This window comes from Ptychodera flava, chromosome 6 (genome assembly GCF_041260155.1).
Source record: "Ptychodera flava strain L36383 chromosome 6, AS_Pfla_20210202, whole genome shotgun sequence".
NCBI classification, from domain to species: domain Eukaryota; kingdom Metazoa; phylum Hemichordata; class Enteropneusta; family Ptychoderidae; genus Ptychodera; species Ptychodera flava.
In genome coordinates, this window is record NC_091933.1 from 37,387,479 (window position 1) to 37,399,505 (window position 12,027).

General features: G+C 35.3%; 2 protein-coding genes across 13 annotated transcripts in view; both read right to left on the reverse strand.

Moving 5' to 3' along the window:
• LOC139135665 (pleckstrin homology domain-containing family G member 7-like) overlaps window positions 1-12,027 on the reverse strand; it is a 111,455-nt gene that overhangs the window by 48,312 nt on the left and 51,116 nt on the right. The window lies entirely within an intron of this gene.
• Window positions 688-5,705, reverse strand: LOC139135662 (uncharacterized). The gene is made up of 4 exons (XM_070703194.1): window positions 4,935-5,705; window positions 4,094-4,304; window positions 3,432-3,542; window positions 688-3,000 (listed from the first exon to the last, which is right to left on the reverse strand). Exons 2-4 carry the CDS (start codon window positions 4,284-4,286, stop codon window positions 2,819-2,821), a joined length of 486 nt encoding a protein of 161 aa, XP_070559295.1. The 5' UTR covers window positions 4,287-4,304; window positions 4,935-5,705; the 3' UTR covers window positions 688-2,818.

Below are 12,027 nucleotides of genomic sequence, written 5' to 3' on the forward strand. Positions count from 1 at the left end.
AAAGTATTTCAAGATACAATAGGCATAAATAAGGCATAGTTAGATGCCATAATACCAAGCATAGTATGTACAATAAATATTCTACAAAATCTTTCAGTATTGTCTCAACAGCTCTGCATGACCTGTAAATGACCTCAAAATGACTGGTTTATATGCAAATAGATATTCCAATGTGTAAAATGATTTGAAGTTATAAGAAAAATTTGTAATTTGAATACCGGAATGACTACGTTAGTGAACAGAGTGTTGACATGAGTGACATTTCCAAACCAGCTGAGGATAACATAGGACCAAAGTCTCTGAAGCTACTATAGACATTGATACAAAATTTAGTATTTCCTGACTGTATGAAATTATCTCACTAAGGTCATCCTAGGGACCTGTTAACCGAATATTTATACCAGCGGTTGACACAGCTCTGGTGTGTTCTGTAGAGAATAACTTTTTGTGACACATGTATGGATGGAGAAGGTTGATATCTTTGATAGCTCATTTCAGGATGGCCTGACAAAAAATGGTAAAATTAGCTGCAAAAATAAAAAATTGAAGATTTCATCATAATTTCAATATATTACATTAAGATAAATATCAAATCAGTAAGTACTGCGGTTCTCAAGAGTGGACGGACGCATCACAAACGGACATACATACATACATACAGACTGACACCGGACGGATACCCATCCAATAGCTTCTATAGACTATAGTCTATAGTAGTTAAAAATGGGACAGCAATAACTTCTAAGTAAATATCACAGATTGACAGCAAATGACACCCTATAAGCCTGCAAGAGAAAGTAGCTCAGTAGACGAGCAAAATTTCATTTGAGGCTGCTTGCTCAGCCATTCTCGTGTATGGGTGATTTTTAGTGTTTTTCATTTTGCGAAGTTTTGCAAAAATATTCAACATGTTTTGCGTTTTGCCTCGCAAGGCAAATTCCTAACCATGAGAATGGCAGAAAGTATTTGAATCCTAGTACTATAGCTTTCACTGTTTTAGATCTGATGCAGATTTGGAAGCAGCAGCCTCAAATGCATGATCACTGCATGCACAACACAAGTTGCGGGTACTGGATAGGTGTCCAGTTCTGCTTCAGGCACTGCACTTGCAACCCAGATTTCAAATAATCCTGGGTCTTTGAAAACTGAAGTAATGAAACACAATCACTTGGAAACATTAAGCACTCTGCTGCGATACATATACAGCAATTTGGCATGTCAGAACTTTTTGAACATGATAATCTTCCAAATTCTAGGGACGTCTACAGTCTTGGCTTGGCTCAGCGGTACTGTGTTTGTATTTGCGTCACTTCTGTATTTGTAAGATCACCAAAAGAGCACTAAAGGTCTTTAGGTGTGTTCTTTCAAATCGCTGTGATTGGGTGAAAAAGTGTTTATTCTAGGGTCAACGATACAGTTTTCAACAGTAATGAATTTATTTCACCTATTTTTTATACTTAAGTTTGCTAATGCAATTGAGATGGGTTTGTCATGTCAGGAGAACTTTAACAGTTAAAGTTATCAAATATCTAACACAAGTCAGCATGGAGTTTTCCATAAATTTCAAAGTTACGATGCTAGACATACAGTATTGATTCTGTGAGAGAAAAATTTACAAATATTATTGATAACTTGTTTTGATTTTGTCACCCTTTCTTTTCTATTTTGATTTTTCACTTTCAACAACAATTCAATGCCTTCTTCACCTTTCCTGTGGAATGCAAGCTCTAAATGGCTCATAGCAAGGCCACTGCTTGCAATTTTCTTACACATACATTTACTTATATACCCTTTGAGTACATGAGTATGTAAGGTTTGCATGTTTAGGCTTGTTGCCTTTGCATGCTCTACAGACTCCCTCACAAACTCCCATGTAAATGTCAACTCATCAAAAGATGGCTGTACCTTTTCAATAAGTTTTTTAAACCTTTCACATCTGCTAAAGCATCATGTGCACTGTAACTTTCTCCTACAAATTTTGAACAAGCTCAACTTGTGAGTACTTTTCACAATCAGGATATGAGGTCTTAAAGACTTTATACCAATCAACAAAGCCAGCAATGTGTGAAGACAATTGATCAACCATATCTGTTGCTACAGTACACAGTAAGTGAGGCTACCCACAATTCCCCTTGATTTGTTCACTCAGACATTTTTTGCTAAAGGCTTTTTCAATTTTATCAGTTTCTTAACAATTTTTAACTTACAATTACAATTACAATTACAATTTAAGTTCAGGATTATTTGTTAAGACTATGTTCCAAAATTATTGATTATGTTTAAAATTCAAGAGTAAATTGAATGAGAAATTGATGTTTGGAGGTGCTAAAAATTGCACACTTGTCAAGATAAAGTTATCAGCAACTAAGATGGTCTCATCATATCACCTGTCAGACATGCAAATTTCCTTTGTTACGAACATTAAAAAAAATCAATACCCTTTCTTTTGCCAACACATATGCAACTTATTCCCTTAGTTTCCTTCAAAATATTGTGTATGGCTGTCAAAAATATATGTCGACAAAATTACAAAATTGCTATCTCCTCCGCGGAAAAGGGGTTGATCTTCTCATTATTCACAGTGACAAATCAGAAAATTATGATGATCAGAACTATGTTGCCAGAATTTTGAAATATGGACTGAGTTGTTCTGTGTACAGAAGAAATTTGCTTCAGTTCAGTGAGTGATCTCCGTGTGTACAGATCATGGAGGATTGTGGGTAGCCTCACTTACTGTGCAGTAGCATTATATAAAACTCTACAATCAAATGACTTGATGTTATGTCGAACCAGAATACAAGGTTCTAGTCCAAGAAAGTCACGCAATGTCAACAATGCTTGTTTTACAGGTACTGCACTGACAGGTTTTCCATTCTGTGTTCATTGTCAGACCGGTCACTCTTGATGCTGGTTCACTTATTGGAATCCTAGGTATCACATACACATTCAGACACCCTTTTGGTCCAACAGCTGCAAGCTGTGTTATGTGTGATGTTCTTGCTGAAAAAGAAAAAAAACTCATGACAAATGGCAAAATAATTTGTTTATGTTATTTTGGATTACAGTAAATTTCAATGAAAATCTCAGTCAGACTTTGCCCTGGGAGATGAGTAATAAACTGAAACTGACACTTGAGGCATTGATTGTCTTGTTGGTATGAAAATAATGTCATCTAACTATTGTCTGTAAACCATTGCTGATTTTGATAAGCAAGTCATGATCATTAAAATAATGCTGTCAGAAATTTGAATCATGGATGAACTTGTTCTGTTTCCAGTAAAAATTTGCTTCAGTTTAATGATTGATCATTGTGTGTACAGTTCAATTGCCTTTGTAGCCTCTAAAGGTATTAAGATGAAGTAGTGAAATGATTGCAATATCAGATTAGTTTAAACAACACGTATTATCACATTGATAACAACAACACCTACCTAATCCAGTGGTCTCCAGGTCAAAATACACTACAGGTTGATCAGTCAATTCTATTGGTTGTGGAACTGGTTCTGTAGAGAGGGAAGGTATCTCCTGTATATCTTGGGTTTCTGAATAAAAAAATAGAAACAGATACAGATAAAATATATGGGAATGAATGATTCAGTTTTTACTTCTAATGAAACAGAATATTCACAAAATAGTACAGCCTATGGTCCATGGCTAAATGTTTTAGGTATTTGGCAAATCTTAAACTTTAAGTAGACATGAACTGAGAAACTAGTTCTACAATTATGCAAATAAAAAAATTGCCATCCAGCAAATGATAGAGTACATCAGGTCACTCAATGACTATGTGCACACTTGTAGATGAAATGGTACATGTCATAATGTAAGCATTAGGTTTTTGTGTGATCATTTACAATATTACCACATCAATAAATGTCAAACTTACTACAAACCTTCATGCACATGTTTCATCAGTTTTATGACATTGAGTTGAAAGGTAAGTCAGTATATGCAGGGAGCCATATCAATACAAGCATTCAACTATTAGCAATTTAGAGTCATTTTACATTGATTCTAAAATCATTCATCTACATCTATCTGAATCCAAACTTTCATTCAAATCAATTATAAACAAGATTAAACAAGAAATTACTTTGAACAAGGTCAATTCCTGTTGTGTATGTGTCACCTTCACAGAGTTCTTGGACACTCTGTTGTAAACACTTGTTTGCCTTCAGCTTGATACAATGTTTTTTGGCACACCGGGTCTGGCTCTTCATCCGTCTCTTTCTTTCTTGATTATCCAGATAGAACGCACGTGACACACAATACTTCCCTGGAGACATGACAATCCGTTCATTTACCTATGGCAAAACAATGACAAGTTTACAAGGACATCAGTATAAATTTTTGAAATATTTTTGTTGAAATATTTTTGTTGTATTGTTAACTGAATGGGCTGTCTCGACTCCAGTTTGAAATTATTTATGGTCGTAAGATACAATTTCTTGTATTTACCAAAATCTCACATAATAGAAGTAATTATACTTCATGTCCAGGGAAAGTGTGAGAATACAACTCCAAAAGCCAACACTTCAGGGTACATTTGTGATAAGAAGAACTACATAAATAGCTTCCTAGAGTGGCTAGACAGATCCAAATTGATGACACTATGAAAGGAAGTAACGGTAGTCTCATTGTCCCTGAAAAATTCTATAAATATGTGCCATGACCATAAGCAATGTGTAGATTGATGCTAACTCGATCCACATCACATGATCACTGGGCTGGTTTGAAACAATGTTTGTAATTCTGGCATAAATATAACACTTGAGTCGCATTATGACCAGTCCAGTGTTACTGTCAGCTTATGGAAAACTAGCGTTTCTGTGCACTGACTATATTATCAAGCCATCTGTTCGCTTTGAGGTAAACGTGAGACTTGGCACTCGCGCGCGTGCATGAAACAAAAAAAGTAAAAAATTCGTACTTACCAATTGCAAGTTTGGTATTTACATCCAAAATCGTTTTATTTGGTCCGTGTCTCAGGCCAAGGGAATAACGTTGACAAAATTACAAATGGGGTTGCAACACCTGACAAGCAGCCAGCTACCCAGTTTTTACATCCATGCCCAGACCATGTCGAGTCTCGCCGATAGTGTCGGTCATCCGTAACGCCAGGCTGCATTGCTTGCAGCCAGATAAACCATCTGCAAGGATACTAAGATCAACAATTCGCCTACCATCTCTCCTCGTGGCACTGTAGGTTGTTGGCCGCCAAGGATCGTAGACTTCATCATATTCACATATGACTACAGGGTTCCGGAACCGAGTTGCACGAGCACACATAGCAATGGTCGTCAGCCGTTGTGGCCGCAGTCGACTCGACAAGAGTATCAGATTTTAAATTTTCATGACTAGAGGATTGCCATTTATCCTTGAGGGCCTCACAAACTCTTCTGGCTCTGTTTTGTGTTGCTTTGGTAGTGAATCTACCTGTGACTTTCAGCCGACTGGCACGACCAAACGACATAGTTTCACTGATAGCGCGACGTAGTTTGATGGCTAATGGCGGTATGATACGCAGGGTCCAGTCCATTTACGGTACCTTCTTAAATCGATCACATCGATGCCAATATCATGAAAATTTACAATATTTTATCGTCACATAATTAATTTGATCATTCATAACAAACCATCATCAAGTTAATACGTTTACCTTCATTTATGCGTAACACAGCCTAAATTTAAGATGTCGCAAATAATCTCCTTTTGCGATATTAGCTCACTCTGTTACGACATAAATATTGCGCACACCTGCGCAGACGTCGATTTTCGTACATAGTCCCCCGTCCCTTAAGTTAATAGGCGAGCGGCGAATCCACAAAAAGGGCCTTATTTTAGGAGTTTAATGTACCCACCTTACATACGGCCACATCATACGTCATTTGAAAGCTTATTATCTCTACTTTAAGAAAATTGACGATGTGGAGCTGCAAAGTAGGGCCATAACCTCCTAATTTGCATAATTAACAAGGGTACCCAATTTGCATAAATGCGATATAATATTTGAAATTTATTGTTAACTTCTCTAACGATACGTTTAAACTATCGAGTGATATATCAAATGAAAGGTCTTTCATGTAGAATACAAAATAGATATTGAAAGAGATATTTAAATTGATTATACTGAAATATTTTCATGTTTATGTGGAAAACAATATTTTCCCGTATTGAATAACAATATTTTAAAATTTGAACACATACAGCAACAACACACAGCCACACCATACATCAGTTGAAAGCTTATTATCTCTACTTCACGAAAATTGACAATTTGGAGCTACCAAATCGCCATAACCCCCTAATTTGCATAATAAACACGCATACCCAATTTGCATAAATGCGATATAGTATTATAAATTTATATTGAACTTTTCTAAATATACGTTTAAACTATCGAGTGATATATCAAATGAAAGGTAGTTACATGTAGAATACAAAATGAATATTCAAAGAGATATTGAATGGATTTCACTGAAATATTTTCATATTTATATGGAAAAAATATTTTCCCCTTTAGAATAACAATATTTTAAAAATGTTAACACATAGAGTCGTATCATACAGCCACATCATACGTCATTTGAAAGCTTATTATCTCTACTTGAAGAAAATTGACAATGTGGAGCTATCAAGGAAGGCCGTACGCCTTTATGTCCATAAATTACACTGGTAAGCAATTTGCAGAAATGAGATATGAAATTAAAAAATTCATTGTTAACTATTCTAAACACACTTTTACACTATCGAGTGATATATGGTCTGTGGTGATGGTATTTGCATGTAAAACACAAAATTTATCTTTTGAATAATGGTATTTAAAAAAATTAATTTAAGTATCAATGCAACAAAAAGATCCACACGAAAGACACTAATTGTAGTTGTTGAAATGTAGCTCTGTAGCTGAAACAATGTGTTAGAGTGAGCTACAGTCAAAGTAATGGCATGATTCATGATCCAAATCATTCATGTCATTTCCAGTAAATCTAGTAATTGTAGGAATTCATCATCCTCTTCTTCACCAGCATTGTCATGAGTAAAAGGGTTGCCACAGTTATCGCTGCCTTGGCAGGAACAAAGGTCTGTGCAGGGAAGATTAATTCGACAGCAGACACAATTGGTGACATGTAATAAGAGAAAGCAGCTCCGCAAATCGTTCATATCTTAGTTGTTTGAATTTTGTGTACGGTACATGTGTATATTGTAAGTGTATATTATCTTATGTTTGGCCGTTTTATGTATAGTGTTGATTTGCCATGGCGAGACGTAACCCTAATCTACGTGTTCTGCCCTATGGGGTAGCATGACTAATGTGACACTGCGATATCCTTTGATGCTACCTTTCGAGAGTACTGAGTTGTCTTCATCAGTCCTTCATTTTCTTTTGTGAAACATGTGCACTGAGGTGTTACCAATCGAGTTGTTCCACTGAAAGTTCAGTTTGTTCAAGTACGGAAGCTAGGATGTCTACTGTTCGTTCAGGCTGTATTTGTGTACGCTCATTTGAATCGGAGATCGGACTGTTGTAGGTTTTGTGAAGTTTGGCATCATCGTAACGCTTATATTACCGTTTCTTATGTATGTGATTAGGCTACGCTCACAAATAACGGTGAGAGGCAGAGGAATTCGGGTTGGAATCGAAAATTTTGGGAGATTGTAGAGGGGTATTTGGAGATTTTGATCTGTATATAGGGGACCTGAAAATGTTTTGTTCCCTTTTACTATTTACGATTCCAAGGAAATTTTGAAATTAATTTAATGAAAATTTAATAACATTTAAATGTCATCCGATTGTCCAAAGTTAGTAATAATTTAACAAATTTAGAATCGTTTGGTCGCATTTCATTACTTTTATCTCGAAAATATCTTGTATTCTCTATTGCCTTGTTGTTGCATGACTGTTCTAATGTATCGTAATGTTTCGCGTTTAACAAGGCCCTTGAATGTTGCCGTTTGGTTTCGTGAACCACAATGTATCTGTTGGTTTTGTGTGTGTTTTGCAGTCGAGAATGTCCTCTTTGTTCCACCGATGACCTTTATAGATAATGAGGTCTAACGATATGATTTCTTGAGAAGAGCTTTCGAAAATTTGAAAGTATGATGCATTTTTTCATGTTTGATATGAATTCATTAAGCTCGTGTTGAGTTCCAATGAGAATCATACATTGTTTCTGAATCTCAGTCAGAGCGATATTTGTTCAGTGTGTTGCTGAATTATTCTCATTTTGTCTTGTGAAATGTAATGTCGGGAATTTCTGGTAAAACTGGAGATCTCGTACCGCACCCAAATACATGACGGTAAAATTCACTGTTGACTTGAAAGTGTTGTTTTTCAAGATTATTTTCAGCATAGCTATCATGTATTTTGTTGTTGGTTGTTTGATTATGCAATCATTTGATGATCTTTCCTGATTTGATGCTCCTGTCGACTGATTCCATTGGTTCATTGTGCGTTGTATTAGTGTACATTGAAACAATGTCTAGTGTTACCAATGTCGCATTGGCCGGAACTTTTATTGTCTCAATTTTCCGTGTAAAATCAGTCGTATCTTTGATGTATGTTGTTTATTTCTTCACGATTTATTTCAGAAAAATAGTCAATGAATTTTGATCTGTGAAAGGTTGGACTGCATCATCCACTTATAATTGGGGGCCGACGAACTTTCCTCGTGGGCGTCATTTTGTTCACTTGTATTTTTAGCATAAGGTACCAACTTGTAAGTGGTGCTAGTGTTTTACTCTTAACTAGAATAATCGCCATGGCTAATTAACACTTTATATAAAACAGCCAAACATAATATACACTGACAATATACACAATATCATACACAAAATGCAAACAACGAAGATATGAACGGTGTGTTGAGTTGCTTTTCCTTCATTATATGACAATAAATACGATAATGAAATATGGTGCCTTCCGTCTACATATTCCACATAACTGAACTGAAAATACAGATGTAACACAGATGTAGTAACCAATGATGTCTCCATCAAACAAGATTTCTAGAGAAATTGAAACAAAAATGACATCAATAATACAAAAGGGTCATTCAACACACAGCTATTTATAAAAGATTGGAACTAATTTGGGATAATTGGATGGTGAAGTAATGTCGGTTTCATTTGCAAATTTAAGCTCATCTGCTTTTCTTTTTACTTGTAATGTTTTTAAGAGTAACTTGTTATATTTCAACACTCAACTATAGAGCACAAAACACGCTTTAGAAAATTTGCAAAATATGAAGACCCAATTATCCCAAATAGTTCCAATTGGTTTTATGTATTCTTGTTGTTCAGCTATATGGGAATTAGACAGGAAAATGTTCCAGTTTTCGTATCCTTAATAAACAAAAAATCAATTGCAAAACAAATTCAGATATTTATCCCCAAAACTTTAGCATTATTCGTTATTAGTACACAATATTTTGAATATTATAAACTAGTCAAAACGTTTACGATTTAATTGAAAATATTCAATAAGAATATTTTGAATACACGTTTGGAGTTCATGATTCTATTCTACATGCAAATACCTATCATTTGATATATCACTTGATAGTTTAAAAGTACGTTTAGAGTCATTTACAATTGATTTTGTAATTTTATATTGTATTCATGAAAATTAGGTACCCGTTTGCACTATGCATATTAAATCATTACAGCCCTATTTGTCAGCTGCATATCGTCTTTTTTCATGAGGCAAAGTTAATAGGCTTTCAAATAACGTTTGATGTGGTTGTGTGATGCGGTTCTATGTGTTAAAATTATTATAATATCGTTATTAAAAAGGGGAAAGTATATTGTTCTACATTAGTACGAAAATTTTTAGTAAAATCATTTTAATATCTCTTTGGATATCCATTTGTATTCTCCGTGCAAATACCTTTCATTTGATATATCACTCGATAGTTTAAAGTATGTTATAGTAGTTAATAAATTTCTATTTTTATATCGCATTTATGCAAATAGGGTACCCATATAAATTATGCAAATTAAGGGCCACGTCCGTACCTGACAGCTCCACATTGTCAATTTTCTTGAAGTAGAGATAATAAGCTTTTAAATAACGTATGATGATGCTCTAAGATTTGGCTTTTTGTAGTAATTTTTTTTAAATATTGTTATTGAAAAGGGGAAAATGTCTTTTCAATATAAATATGACAATATTTCAGTAAAATGAATTTAAATATATTTTTGGATGTCTTTTTAGTATTCTACATGCAAATACCTTTCATTTGATATATCACTCGATAGTTTAAAAGTATTTTTCGAGTAGTGAATAATAAATATCTAATATTAATCGCATTTATGCAAATTGGGTACCCGTGGGACTTATGCAAATTAGGGGTTACGGCCGTACTTGACAACTAAATGTTGTCTATTTTCTTCAAGTAGAGATAGTAAGCTTTCAAATGATGTATAATGTGGCTGTGTGATGTGGCTGTATGTGTTCAAATTTTTAAGATATTGTAATTCAAAAGTGTTCAATATTTTTTTCAGTATTAATATGAATATATTTCAGTAAAACATTTTAAATATCTTTTTGGATATCAATTTTGTATTCTACATGCAAATATCTTTCATTTGATATATCACTCAATAGTTTAAAAGTATGTTTAGAGTAGTTAACAATGAATTTCCTAATTTTATATCACATTTATGCAAATTGGGTACCCATGTGAATTATGCAAATTAGGGGGTTATGGCCCTACTTGGCAGCTCCACATCGTCAATTTTCTTGAAGTAAGATAATAAGCTTTCAAATGATGTATGATGTGGCCGTATGTAAGGTGGGTACATTAAGTGTGAAAAATGGGTGTGTCTGCCGCTCGCCTTTAAGGTATTGGCATTCTGCAGACGGCCGGCGGGGATCTGGGCAGCCACGCGCGATAATAACACATAAGAAAAAAACACCCGCGGGGTTACGTGACATGGAGCAAATATGCGTGAAAAAAGAGAAAGTGTAAAGTGTTGTTAATAAGGCTGGGACCAGAAAGGTTTGCCGATAGAATTATCATGTCAGTTCAGGTAGACCCGATGCTTATCGGCATCCTGACGAAGTCTGCACTCTCTTGCTTGGTTAAAAATTGAAGTTTAATTGATATGGCTTGTTCGTAGTGGAAAGATGCACCCACTTGCTCTGAAGACATTCAACGAAGTAAGGTGTTTACGCTATCAAGTGAAACAATAAACACTGATGAGTTAGTTTACGGCTCGGAGTGGTAGAAGTACTCGAATTTGACACACGGCTATGTAAATTGTAAACATGCGACAATATCCCAGCGACAACACTTATGGGTAACAAGCTAAACCAGTAAGAATGTAACTACGCTGAAGTATACACCCTTGATGGAAAATGACGTCATATGATTTTGTCAAATCTTGTCCCTACATCAGTCCGTGCATCAGGTTAACTAAGACTGTTTTCAGAAAACGTGAGGACTTGTTATCGCGAAAATGAAATGTAAACTCTAGATCTTTCATCCAATTGTTCGCTTGGATGTGTATGCTTTAAGAAATAACTAAAGTGTGTTTATTAAAAACGTTCAAATTAATTGGAAATATTTTCTTTTCGGCCGAGGGGAGTTGGCATCGAAAGAATCAACAGCATGGACAAAAGATCGGCGTCTCGACTGTGAGCAATGTTGAGTGCTAGTTGAGTTAAGCTTGTCTTCACTTGCCCCTACAGACCAAAGTTTTTGGGATCGCTAGAAAGAGCAAGGTTTCCAAGGTTTCTGTATGCCAGCACCAATGCAAGTGTCCATGGGATTGGAGAGTGTACAAGGACGTGGATGCATGACGTCACCTCACAAGAATTCCGACAATCAGCCAAGTTAGCATTATCGACATAGCTGTTTAAGATTCTGTTGCAAAATTATGATATTGATGTTTACCATCATAGATGCTTGTTATGGCCGTCTGGCAACATTAACGTTCTTGCGCTGTTTCGTAAGCGATAAGATATATGCCTACGTTATACGAACCCAATCATACAGATAGATCACGCCGTAAGAAGTTGAG